This window comes from Natator depressus, chromosome 22 (genome assembly GCF_965152275.1).
Source record: "Natator depressus isolate rNatDep1 chromosome 22, rNatDep2.hap1, whole genome shotgun sequence".
Classification (NCBI taxonomy): Eukaryota; Metazoa; Chordata; order Testudines; family Cheloniidae; genus Natator; species Natator depressus.
In genome coordinates, this window is record NC_134255.1 from 11171338 (window position 1) to 11185711 (window position 14374).

General features: G+C 40.4%; 1 protein-coding gene across 1 annotated transcript in view; it reads right to left on the reverse strand.

Moving 5' to 3' along the window:
* Positions 1 to 1855: 1855 nt before the first annotated feature.
* UBASH3B (ubiquitin associated and SH3 domain containing B) overlaps positions 1856 to 14374 on the reverse strand; it is a 107256-nt gene continuing 94737 nt past the window's right edge. The window contains exons 12-14 of the mRNA XM_074936587.1: positions 13622 to 13728; positions 9700 to 9809; positions 1856 to 8397 (exon numbers count right to left, since the gene is read on the reverse strand). Of these exons, the coding sequence (XP_074792688.1) occupies positions 8260 to 8397; positions 9700 to 9809; positions 13622 to 13728 (355 nt within the window). The 3' untranslated portion in view covers positions 1856 to 8259. The remainder of the gene's footprint in view (positions 8398 to 9699; positions 9810 to 13621; positions 13729 to 14374) is intronic.

Here is a 14374-nt window from a genome sequence, read left to right on the forward strand (position 1 = left end):
GTCCTGGGAGGCATGGGTGCTGGACCAATGTGCATAGTGGGGGTGCTGAGAGCCACTGAACCAAACTATAAACCCTGTATATGATGGAAACCACTTAAAGACAGGGGGTGCCCTTGTGGAGAAAGGATGGTCTGGAGATTAGGCCTCAGGAGAGCTGGTTTCTATTCCCTATTCTACCCCAGGCTCCCTGTGTGATGTTGGGATTTAGGTCCAGATTTTTAACTCTATGTAGGTACCTGAAGGGGCAGGTGGGTGCCTAGTGGGATTTTCAAAAGCTCTCAGATTCAAAGATTTTCAAAACGGTGAGCTTCTGAAAATCCCAGCAGGCACCTTTCTGAATCGTCAGGGCCTAAATAGCTTCAAAAAATCTGCCCCTTAGTGTGTCTGAGCCTCGGGTCCCTGTGTGTCCAATGCAGATAATAGCACTGCCCTGCCTCACAGGGCCATGGTGAGGCTAGATATATTAGAGACTATGAGGTGTTCAGATGACTACGGTGGTGAGGGCCAAATGCTCTAGAGCAGGGGAGGGCAAACTACAGCCCGCGGGCTGAATCTGGCCCGTCAGGGCTTTCAGTCCGGCCCACGAGATTGCCAGCCCCATGGTGCAGCCTGCCTTAGCCTCGCTACGCACCACTGCCACCCCAGAGCCACTTGAGGTAAGCGGTGCTGGGCTGGAGCCCACACCCCGAACCCCTCCTGCACCCTGCATCCCAACCCCCTGCTCTGAGCCCCCTAACCATCTGTCGCACCACTCCTGCACCCCAGCCCCCTGCTCTGAGCCCCTTCCTGCACCCTGTACCCCATCCCGCACTCCAAACCCCTGCCCCAGCCCTACATTCATGGCCCTGCATTCAGTTTCCCCACCCAGATGTGGCCCTCGGGCCAAAAAGTTTGCCCACCCCTGCCCTAGATAATGAGCACTGTGGAACAGTGGTAGCATAATGTTAATACATGGCCCCCAAAGTGCTGCTTGGAGGTCTGATGTACCTGTTAAGTCTCAGATGTAGCAGGGTGGCCCAAGGAAAACTTTGAGGAGCCAGAGCCTAATCCTGCATGTTGCTCCACATCTCTTGGGTGCTTTGGAAGCTGAGGTGCATTCAGGCCCCAGGCCAGCTACTCCTGTGGAAGGGGCTGTGTGTGAATACCCCGTGAGGTTTGTTTTTATTGTTGGTGAACTCAACCAACAAGCTATGTCTGTTATCCTGGGAGATACAAGCCCAAGTAAATATGTCTCTGGGTGGATTTTTCAGTTGAGAAGGGCATTGTTAACGAGGCAGCCAGTTGGATTAGAATAGACTGCACACATTCGTAGGGAACACATTTGGATGCCCAGGATGAACCAATTAATCATAAATACATTATGCATTTTTTTGCTTAAACGTCTCGACCAGTTAATTAACATTACGGCCTAGCATTCCATTTTCTGGTAAAGCAGCTTTAATGAATGCAATTGATCAACAAAGGGCGTAACTGGATGTGGGTGATAAAATTAACATTGGGGGGCAAAAATCACAGAAGGAAGGAGATGCAGCCTGTGAAGTAAGGGATCTCTTCAGTTTAGAACTGGTGCTTCCAATCCTGCACAACCAAATCTTCTCCTGAAGTCACTGTGGGCACAAAGGGGATCCAAATCCCACTGAAACTGATGGAAGCTGGACTGGGCCCCAAATCATGAAGCCCTCCCCACTGATGCAAAACTCTCACAAAGGTGAGATTGACCTCTGTGCAGTGGGCCATCAAAACTGAATTTAAATGAGCCTTGTGCCCTTTCTCTGCACAGGGGTGAATTTCACCCTGACAGAACCAAGTGAGAATTTTAAACTAGCAATTAATTCCCCTTCCTCCCTGAAGTAAGCACATAACGGTCATACAAACTGTTTTATCAGCGAGTGGCAAGGCAACCAAAGGAAGTAAGGTCAAGACGAGATCACAAAAGGCATTCAGATGAGGCATGAGGGATTGAAAATTTTATTACAATCTAAAGCAAAGCAAGCCCTTATCATTCAAGGTTCTCTCAGTCCTTTGAAAACAAACTGGGTGTGTGTGCTTATTTATCAAGGCTGATCAGTGTTATCACTGATATGTTTTTTTACTCTTCCTTTTATTATAAATGTAAGAGGCTCATGAACATTTTTGCCTTAGAAAAAGGGGTTGCCAACCTGAAAAGACAGAGAAACCTTGATCTAAATTATTCATGCAGGGTGAAGTTGACCTATGGCAGAGGAATAGCAAATCCCACCAAAGCCCTCTGCTCTCTCCACAGGGGTATACTTCACCCATATGCTTTACCTGAATGCTCGCTTTCAGATTCACTCCTTGCCGGTTGGCATACGTCTGTATTTGAGAGGAAAACTGTAAATAGGCAGGAATTACTCTGGGTGCATTTCATCTTTATTAAATCATCTTTGAGCCGTTTGGTTTAACTTTTGAGAAATCCGTTTAATGTAACAAGCAAATTAAAATGGCACGGTTGTTTCAACAGTTGTTAGCACTTGAAATAGAAGATTAAAAAAATAAAATAAAACAAATACGGATGTCACAAGTAATTACAGCAATTCTTTTTTTTGGCAAGACCATTTTTTTTAAATGTCAAACATTTTTCTCAAATAAATACAATCTGATCACACTGAAAACATAGTAAACATAACAATATAACAGCTTTAAAATGGAAAAAAAAAATGCATCCATTGATGACATCAAGTTTTTAGAACTGTCCACAGAGAGAAACTTCAGAAAGTACTTTCTTAGTGGCAACAAAACAAGTTAATAAAAAGGATCTGGTCATATATTTTCCATTCTCTTACATTTATATTTCATAAATATTCAATCAGTAAATGTGTTTAGGTATTTGAGGCAGCAGTGACAACTAAGTGGCATATTAGAGTGTATGCAGTCAATTGCATTTACAGTTTGATTATTCACTTTAAATGTGCCTGCTCTTCGCATCATTTCATATGTATTTAAGAATCAAATGATTTCCTCTACATTTAGGCTCAATTTTGTTACCACTAGACTTTCCATTATAATCAGTAATTTTCCTCCTGACTTTCAATATGTTTTAAATATTGAAGTACTGCAAATCAATTTTCAGTCCTGTGTTTAAACGTGAAAATTATTTGGCAACTGCCTGACTCAAATATCCTACATCTTCTTGTTAAAATGAATGTTAACTGAAGCAGATGTTAAGTTTTCCCCATACCCCACACATGAGTTATTGAGATTTTCCTCCCATCCTCTTCGTCTACAGGACTGCAATTTAAATGCAAATTCTGGGTGCTACCAAAGTTCACAGTAGTGTGTATAGAGTTTGCCACTGCTCTACAGGATGCTGAAATGAACTGCAGTTCATCTATGTTTACGTTCATTATTTAGTGTAAATTCAAAAGAGCAATTCATCACTGTTTTTAAATGATATACTCATGTAGTAATGCAGGTAGGTCTCATAGCAAACGCCTCAATTCACTACACAAAGGATTTTCTTTCACAATAAAACAGACCTGAACTAATCTGACTTCATCTTCATTTGGTCCCCAATTCAGGGGCGCTTCCCTGTTCAGGAATGTTCTTAAGTACCTGCTTAATGTCCATTGAAGTCAACAGGATTTAAACACAAGCTTAAATGTTTTCCTGAATCAGGGCCAAAGGGCCAATCCCGATATGTGTAAAGTGTCCTCAACTTCCACTGAACTCAATGGCAATTGAGAGGACACAGCATTTAGCAGGTTCAGGTCTTGTGTCACCTGATCCCAAGCCCTGAAGACATTAGAAGTCCAGTGGCTTTGGTAAGCTTTGGATCAGGCCCTTAGCTCCTAACATTTCTATGCAATTGAAATGAAAAATATCATTATAATATGCTAACAGCTAGTTTAGTGGAAAGGCTGTTAATAATAATGCGATGCACAACTATATCCCCAAACCTTCTTTAAAAATAGATGCACGCAGTACACAGAGTGACGCAGATTTCCATATCTGAGTCCTTCTGGTATTAAAACCTGTAGAAGCCAGGTCTGTTCATAAAAAGGATTTACTAGGATAATGCCACTCTGGAATCATTTCTCCACTCTCCCCCCCCCTTTTTTTTGGTTTGGTTTTTGTTGTTGTTGTTTGTTTTGCAAAGTGGTAATTATTTTTTTCTTCACAAAGAGCCATTTTTAAACAACTCACTCTTTGGTTATAATAGATTTATCACTTTAATAATAATAATAATCATTAATAATGACCATGAAGAAACTAACTCCACAGGGAAAAGAAAAAAAAAATGCTTTCTAGCCACCAGTTGGCCATTTATTCTAGATTTGCTCAGAGTCTAATGGAAAACATCACATTCTAGAAATAATGGGCCACACCTTCCACTGACGTAAATGGACATAGTTCCATTGATTTCAATGGACTTAAATCCATTTACACTGGATGAGGACCTGGCCCAATACGTACTTGTAGAACTTAAGCAATCGACTGTAGCTACCAGTGCATTGATAGTGAGGGAAACTCATGAAAATGTGGCACCTGATGTCTGCATCAACACATCCAATTATTCCCATGCACAATGGACAAAGTGGTACATTGCTGAAATCACTGGGAACTGTGCACATCCTGTCTGCCAGAGACTAAAGTGTTCTAGGCAAGGTTTAATATACTTCAGTGGGCACTGTATAGGGCAAGGGGCATTCTTGCATGTGTGAGCTTGCAGTAGGGTGATCAGATAGCAAATGTGACAAATCGGGACACTTTTTTTTCTGGGGGTGGGGAGGCAGTATAGTTGCGTATATAAGACAAAGCTAATATCGGGACATCTGGTCACCTTAGTTTGCAGGATAAGGGTCTATGATTGTTGCAACCCAACCTGTTCCACTTAAGGGAGGGAGTATAAGCAAAACATTCAGGTCAAGGCAAAGATATACTGGACTCAAGGCCCAAGAAATCAGGGAGGCATCCATTGAGCCCTACTGAAACACTTGATCGAATTAAATAGAAAATGGAAAAATGATATAAAAATAGTCTACCTTTTTTTCTCCTCTTGTGGCTGCTGGGTGTCACCCCTAATCTACTGCTGTGATACATCCAAGCCATATGTCTCTAATTCTCATGTTACTTCTGACCAGGCCCAACCTAGGAATTTCTCGAGAACAATTTGTTCTCGCAAGATTTCCAGCCTTGTTCCTTAGCTGAGGGGCTGCACGAGAATCTAAGAACCACTGTTATTCCATATGGAACCAGACTGAACTAATGAGGCCTGATACCACTGCAATGAAGTCAAGGGAAGGAATTTTATTCATTGCAGCTGTATCAGGCCGATGTTCCCCCGGGACAAGACACTGAAGATACGTTAAATATACATTAGTGAGCAGCAAAGTAGCAAAATATAAGCAATGATGCTTTTTTTTAATGTTCTAATTAAAAACATTTTAAAAATATCTAGGGTATTCCCAGTATGATGCATTTAAATAATGTAAGATACATTTTTAACAAAGAACCTTATCAGCACCAGTTTCCTTAATGCAAAACCCTCATTAGACAGCGAAATACTGGAAGAAAACAAGATTTTTTTTTCTGAGATTCCTGACACCTGAAACTCAAATGTGAGATCAGATAACAATTGCCAGAATACTTTCCCAAACATTTAAAAATATACTTTTATAAGAAGAGAATGTTTTAACCATTTTTCCCTTCTCAAACAGAACACTTTTTTTTTAAAATACTAACTCTGTGCAAAGATCAATTACTACAATATTCAACAGTCTATGCATACAGGTTTTGTTCCATACCTATTACGTGCTACTGTCAAAACAAATTCCTGAAATGCTGCTTAACAATGGTCAAATCTGGATAGCTTTTCACCATATTGCATATGTTACCCAACCTCTTGCAAGCCTGCAGCACAAAACAGTAAGTTATCAATGGAATTTAAGTATACAGTGAAACCCAAATTATTTTTGGTTTGATTGTCTGTTTATTCATTTAATTAAATAAACTACTTTGTGAGTTTGTGGTAAGTAAGCATGGAGGAAAACAAGCAATAAACACTCTTCAGAATGTCTGTACACAGCTAAAAATAGTTTAAATTATAATTAAAATAAAAAAAGTGACAGCAATATAACTGCACAGATACTGAGGCAGTTTCTTTCTGTCATCACATAAGTTATCTCCCTGACTTTTCAGTATACATCCCTGGTATAATAATGCATTTATTGATGTCCTACTATGTATTACATATACTGTAAATGTACAAAGAATAGACTATGGTTATGGTCATATTGCACAAGTTGAGTTGTTTATTGACTTAAATTCTGTACAGAATCTGCTGTATATTCCTTGGCAAGGTCCACATCATAAACTAGTTAAAATTGTTCTAGACCAAGCTGAGCTTAAAACCCTTAAGATTTTCTCTTGCTGTTGCCACATGGGCAAAATTCCCATTGAAGCTGGTGGGCCTTTTACCTGCATCACATATGAAAGATTAGGCTCTCTTATTTTAGGTCACTGTGATATACTGAATGAGTGGCCAAATCCCAAACCCACTGAAGTCAATGGGAATTCTGCTATTGACAGGCCTAGCATTTAACAGGATTATTTCCCCCCCCCCCCCAAAAAAAAAACAAACCAAACCAAAACAAAACCCTGGACATTTATATGGATAACAAGAATATTCTGAATTATGGCCAGGAAAACAACTCTATTCAGGACAGTGCTTAACTCCCATTTACTTCAATATAAGTTTGTGCTTTAGTGTTTTCCTGAACTGGGGCCTAAAATAGTAAATATTTTAACAAAATAGTTTTGGAACCCTCATGCTTCAGGGCATAAGTCAACCTCATACTATTGTGGGTCAGGAAGGAACTTTCCTGGAGGCAGGTTATCCTATAACTGCCCATTGCAGGCTTTCTTGCATCTTTTCCTCAAGCAGCTGACACTGGCCACTGTCAAAGAGAGGATGCTGGACTAAAAGGACCATTGGGTCGGATCTACTATGGCAGTTCCTCATGACTTTAATGGGATTGAGATTTTAGCTCAATATGAAACAAATCACCTCATAAGTAACAGCTTCTTGGGTTCAGTGTGTTGCTTTTTTCATCACAGTGTATCCTTTCTCAGCTCTGCTTTCTATGTGTTACAAACGGCACTTAAAATGTAAAGAAAACAAAGGTGAAAAACAAAAAGAAACAAAATCCCCCACAAAAACAACAACCCCCCACCTTAAATCTGAATTATTAGCATATCCTTTTGACTTCGTCATTATCCTTGATGAAGGCTGATTACTGCAGAATATCACTAGGGCTGTGAGAAATATTCACAAAGGGGTGAAATTCACCTCTGTATAGAGAAATCAGGAGAAGGCCCATGCATCATATAAAACCCTGTTGTGAGGTCTTAAACAGGATTTGAGTGATGCATAGGATTTTATCCTGGTCCTCTGCATAGTGGTGAATTTCAGCCAAGAAAATCAGAAAACCTTCACATTTGGAGTACTCTTTTCATTTCCATTTAGCAAAATTGCTCCAGTTCTTCACTGAAAAATGATCCTATTTTTCATGTGAGAACTTCACCTCTGACAGCTTTGACATTCAAAATTGTGTTCTGATGCAGATCAGCGTCATGTGCTTCTGTCTATTTTAAGCATCTGCAACCTACCCACCTGTGTAATATGTAGGCATTTAATATGGTAACGAAAAGGAATAGTTTGATGCTGGTCTATAATTGGAATAGAGAACTCCCTTCCTCCTGGAGATGAGACAGGATATCTTATGGAACACACTGAGTGTAGCTATTTTGGGGGAACACAAAACTGCTATTTAGCAAAATTTGGGAGTAATGGGGAAGGTGCCAACATAGCCCAGAACAAAATTGCAAATGTTTGTTCTGCAAAATTTTGCAAATGAAAAAGACCCAAAATTCACAATTTTCACAGTCCTAGTTGTCACTAACATGGTGCAGAAGGTGGTGTCTGAGTTCAGTTCAAGATGAAAAATATATCCAGGCTATGTAGCCTTAGATAACAGAGACATTTCCTGCAGTGCAGAAGCCTGGACATATAGTTATATTCTTCCATCAATTAAGCCCTTTCTTATATTCGCCTAGTTTTACATATGAGAACTTTTTGCACAAATGCGACTCTATAGGTGATATGCTAGAATGTTTTTGTGAACGAGTCACCTAAAATGTTATGAATATTTTTTCCACTGTCATTAAACACAAGAAATAAGAGACATTCTCCAATGCTTAGAAAGGCCATTTTTTGTTTGTTTGTACGTTTAGCTTTGCCTATTCTTGTAGTAAGGTCTCTCGCCAGTTAAAGCCTCCAGTTGGTCCGTGTGTGAGAGGGAGGATGGGGGGGTCTGTTAGTTGCCAAATGCCTGTCTCTCCCAATTCTTCACAGGAACAGAACCCCAAGTATGGAATCTGTCAGGAAATATTAAAATACAGAAAAGCAATGAGAAGGAATAGATCTGGAGCAAGGGTGAAGTTTTCAAAAGAGCCAAGTCAATGGGACTTGTGTTCCTAAACTATTTGGGCCCTTTTGAACATTCCACCTCAAATTCAGAAGATACTTTTAATCTGAGACACAGCAGGATTCAGGAGTAACACTCAGACTCGAGCCGGGTGAATTTTTTCAGACTTAATAGTTTATTTTCTGTAAAATGCAGTGTTGGATTGACCTAAAAATGCATGGATTTGGGTAAAATGCAACAAATAGTTTTGGTCCCCCCCTCCAAAAGAGGAGGAAAAGTTTTTTGAAAAAGTCATCAACATGTTGCCTTTTTGTTTCGAAAGAATGTTTCATTTTGAAAGTTAGGTAAATGCATTTTTTAAAAAAACAAAAAAGGGTAAAAAAAAATTCTCAAAACAAATACAAAAAGATATTTTGTTTCAGGCTGAACTAAATACTTTGTTCGATGCGAAAAGAAGTAAAAATAAAAATTTTCGGTTTTTCATTTTGGCAAGAAAAACTGAAAATTTTTCATTTCAAGTTGATCTGAACCACCAGGTTGAAAAATCAGTTATTTGTATATCTCTAATTCAGACGTGCTTTTTAAAGCACTTCACTGTGAATATAAAATATTTGAGGGCCAGACTCCAACTTTACAATCTCCACTAAATAACGTACAGCACCTAGCTATGTGTGTGTTTATGTCCAGGTCTTGTGGGCTGGCTTAACAGTATAAAGGGTCAGTACAGCTATGGGAGAGTGACCTGGATTCGATTCTGGCTCACTTATCAACACAGGGGTCAGCTTGTGTAATAAAACATGGTGATATGAGAAAAAGAAAGAGCGCAGATGGATTTCCAGCTGCCTGGTTGTGTTTGCAGGCTTGGCACACAGACAACACTATCTCCTGACATGAAGCCAAGGGAAAGGAATAACTCTGGATGCCCACAATGACATTTTTCAAATCACTTTCCTAACTATAACAAGGTGCATAAGAAGGGGGACCATAAGGTGCCATTACCCCAAAAGCATAAAAGTGCAGTTGAGACATGCAGCCCCTTTGTATGCTCACTCCCCTTTTATCTGTTGTGAAATGGACTGGTAAGATAAGCCTCTTAAACCAATCTTCTCTACTCACATGATTTCTGAAGCCTGCATAGCTCAAACAATGGACTGAATTATCAGACACTAGGAACAAAGTCTCCTCTGGCTTGTAAGGAGATTTAAATTTTTTTTTTTTTTTTATCTGAAGAGCTTTACCCATTGGTAATTACCTTTCTGACCATCTGTACAAAGTCCTTGGAATTCTGAGGTGAGAGGCCCTGGAGTTGACAAGTACAGGCCTCGAGAGATGATGCGTGAGCCACTATCAAAATGTTATTTCCTGCAACAAAATGAATAAACACTGATTGTTTGGGATTTAGGGAAAAAAAGCTCGCTGTGACAACTGTCAAAGGCAAAACCTATCGGTTTGAGGTTCTTAAAGAATGGGTTTAATTGTATACAGAACAACACAGTTGATATATGTGGGAAACTATTGTTTATGAATAATACTTCTAGCACTTTTTAATCTTCAAAGTGCTTATGGCTAGAACTGATTGAAAATTCTTTGTCCCCGCTTGTTGTTTTTTGGGCAACCAATAGCTTTGTGAAGAATACAAGAATTTCGGTGAAAAGATTTTGCCTGCTTTGAAATTTTTGATTTTTCAAATGATACAAAATATTTGTTTCGATTTTGTTTTGTGGAAAAAAAAAATCTCAGCAAAAGTTTTTGTTTTTTTTTTCAATTAAAATAAAATGTTTCATTTCATTTGAAATTTCTCATGGAAAATACCTATACTTTTCAGTCAGCCCTACTTCTGGACAACATTTTCAAATCCAGGTTGCTTAAAGTTTATTTAATCACCTAAATAAAATTGCCCTGATTAACAGCGGTGCTAACACCCTCATTGATTTCAGTGTGAGCACTTCTGAAAACCAAGCCACTTTCATTCACATGGATAGGGATGGTTTTGGGAGCTAATCTTAGGCACCCAGGTTTGAATATAATGGCCTATATTCCTAATTCAAACTGGAAATAAGGCACAGGGTTTTTTGTAAGTGAGGATAATTAACCATTGGAACAGTTTACTAATGGATATGGTTGATTCTCTGTGACTTGAAGCCTTTAAGGCCTGGTCTACACTAGGTCGGCATAACTTAGGGTATGTCTACACTTGCAGAGTTTTTGCACTGTAAATTTCACCGGTGGTAGGGAACTGGTGAAAGTAAAGCGCTGGTTTGTGTACTCACTTAATTCCTCAGGTGTCAGAGAGGGTTTACATTAGCAGCACTTCCATCCCGGATGAGAGCAGCGCTCTAGGTTAGCTATCCCACAGTGCAGCTCTCTCCAGTTTGATGATGGGTCTTGCGGGAAGGTGGGGAAGGGGGTGATCATGGGGCATCTTGGGTCCCTGCACAGCCTCCTCTCCCCAAACACTGATCAGCTCCAGTAGCTCAGCATTGCTCCAAGCAGGGGATCGTTTTGGAGCAGGCATTGTCACCTGACCAGATAAGTGAGCAATTGCCAAGAAAACAGGAAGGGGAGTTTCAAAGTTCCCGGGGCTTTACAGGGGGAGGAGTGGATGTCTGTTTACCTGGCATCAGAGCAGCAGAGTTGCTGGCTAGAGTGGTCACCTAGGCACTGTGGGATATCCTCCGGAGGCTAAAAGCTGTGTAAACAGGAACAACGTGTCTTCACTTGCACATCACCGCAAAAGCATCACCGGTAAGAGCTGTACGCCTCTCGTGGAGGTGGTTTTCTTTTTGCGATGAAACTTCTGAGTTTCAAGGCAAAAAGTCATTGGCAAGTGTAGACGCTCTCTTGGTTTTTGCACAAAAAGGACTTTTCCTGCTTTAAATGGCAAGTGTAGACATGCCCTAAGTCTTGTGAAAAATCCACCCCCCTGAGTGGTATAGTTAAACCAATCTAAGTCTCCATGTAGCCAGCGCTAGGTGGATGGAAGAATTCTTCGTTGACCTAGCTACTGCGTCTTGGGGAGGTGGGTAACCTATGCTGATGGGATAATCCCTCCCGTTGGAATAGGTAGTGTGTATACTGAAGAGCTACAGTGGCACAGCTGTGCTGATGGAGCATTTTAAGTGTAGACAAACCCTCAGCTACAACTGGCTGGCTTTCTAAAAGATATGTACCAGTTTAATCACAAGTTATTAGACTTGATGCGGGAATCGGTGAGTGAAATTCTCTGGTTTGTGTTATGCAGGAGGTCAGACGAGATGATCACAATCATGGTCCCTTCCGGCTTTAAAATCTACAAATCTGAATATAATCTGGGGCTCAAATCTGCAAATCCTTATACTGAGCATAGTGCTTGCTACACTGAGTAATACCATTATTTTAACAGTACTGCATTTGACTGAAAGCACTTCTAGGATCAGACCTTTAGCGTTAAAAGTGGGGTTTTATTGTTTTTTTCCCCCCTAAATTCAAATTTGGCCATGTCAATGCTGACCATTGGTTTTTCAGTTCTTAAGTGTTAGCCAGAGCGTATTTTATTTTAGAGTGATTTTTTTTAACTCAACATACGACTAGTTGTAAAATTCTCAAAGAAATTCATGAGAACGACTGAAAAATGTTGAAAAGAGCAGAAATTGTTTTGGGTTCACCTGTCTTAACAGGAATTCTATTCAGTAGCAGAGCTGGTAGAAACATTTTCATGCTGGTTTTTTTCCTCACAAAATTCCAGATTTTCAAAAATGCTCAACCAGCTCTATTTGATAGAATAACTTCACTGAATCAAACATGTTGAAAGAAAACAATGCTATAGTAATCCAAGAATCATACCCAATTCTTTCCATCTTCTAAAAGTACTTTATAAACATTAGCTCATTATGCCTCAGATATCCATGTGAGATGTGTATTACCCTCATAACGCAAGAACTAGGGGTCACCAAATGAAATTAATAGGCAGCAGGTTTAAAATAAACAAAGGAAGCATTTTTTCACACAATGCACAGTCAACCTGTGGAACTCCTTGCCAGAGGATGTTGTGAAGGCCAAGACTATAACAGGGTTCAAAAAAGAACTTGATACGTTCATGGAGGATAGGTCCATCAATGGCTATTAGCTGGGATGGGCAGGGATGGAGTCCCTAGCCTCTGTTTGCCAGAATCTGGGAATGGGCAACAGGGGATGGATCACTTGATGATTACCTGTTCTATTCTTTCCCTCTGAAGCACATGGCATTGGCCACTGTCAGAAGACAGGATAGTGGGCTAGATGGACCTTTGGTCTGACCCAATATGGCTGTTCTTATTTAACAGATGGAGAAACAGGCAGAGAGGTTAAGGCCAAGATTTTCAAACATGACTAGTGATTCTGAGTGTCTCAGTTTGTGAGTGTCCAACTTGAGGTATCTTAAAGGATCTTGATTTTCAGAAAGCCTTCAATACATACCCTCTGAAAATCAGGTCCCTTTAAGGAGACTCAAGTTGGGCATGCATAAATTGTCAGTCTCTTTAGAGGCCAATGTTTTCACTCTGGGTTCTTCTACCTGCTTTTTGGGGCAAATTATTCCTGAAAACCCTTGGGAAAGGATCAGTCAAAAAAAACAAACAAAAAAACAAGTAAATCAGCTGGGGTTCTAGAAATATCCCATCCCAATGCTATTAATGTTCAGTTTCTATGCACCATAATTGATTTCAACATTTTATTTGAAAAAAAATTCTGGTTTTGTTCAGATGCAAAACAAGCCACTGCAGTAGTGATGACCAGCCTAAGACATCCATACTAGGGCATGCAAAGACTCTCCTTCTGGCCCTGGTGGTGGAGATGAGAGGGAGGAAATGGCCTGGAGTGGAGTTGTTTCATGGCCAGAGAAGATAGGGGAAACCTGCACAGCTTGCATAGGTTGTAGGGCCCCTAAAACAATAGGGTCTCATGTGACCACTGGTTCTGGGTATGGACAAACCTGGTAATAACAGACAATAGAATATTTTACCTAGAAGTGGGCCTGAACTACACAGTTTCACCCAGGTCTTGAATCCCCAATGTCTGTGGGCTGAGAGGATGCAGACATGGGGTTTTGACAGAGACAGCGACTAGCCAGTGTCGTTCGGTTCCAGAGTGCCTGTCTGTGGTTTTTGATCACTATTGAGGCATTAGATCCCTTTGTACCAAGGTGCAGAACCGCTTACCTTTGCCTTTGCATTCACTTATGATTTCTTTCGTTACTTGATAGCTTCTACTTATGTATGTGTCGTAAGACTCTGAAACCACTAACTTGCTGACTGGTATATGAGGTCTATGGGCAGAAAAACAAACACAGTAAGTTTTGAGGCGGAGAGATTTTAAATGCAAGTTACTTAGACCCTGTACACACTGACTGAAAACATGCGTGCCGATGCCCATGTGTTAAACAAGAAATCCCTGTTGTTTCTCTAATTCTTCTAAATAACTCAAACCCCTAGACCTCGTCATTTGTGTAAGGAGCATTTCCACAGGTTATCAGTGGGTTTTGAACCCTGGACTTTAAGCACCCAAGTACAGACCTCCATCTCTTCAGCTAAAGGAGTAATTCCATTAGCTGGCAGCAGTAGTAAACTGTTTCCCTCTATGTACACCAGTCACTAGAGATGGAAAGCAGCCTACTTATACAAGCAAGTTACACTTGCAGTCATGTGTAATAGTAATAATAACAACACTTTGCACTTCAATAGGTCCTTTGATCAGAGAATCTCAAAGCAATTAATTAAATTCCCCAGCACCCACGTGAAGTTTGTGAGTGATATTGCCCCTGTTTTAGAGGTGGGTAAAATGAAACAGAGACTGTGTCTTTACTGAGTTATTTCTTAAAATTTCCCACCAGTACAGCTCTGCCAGTGGTAGCCATGGTGGGAACTCTAGTATAGATGAGGCGCTGGTGTTATTAATCACGGTGTTGTTTAGAC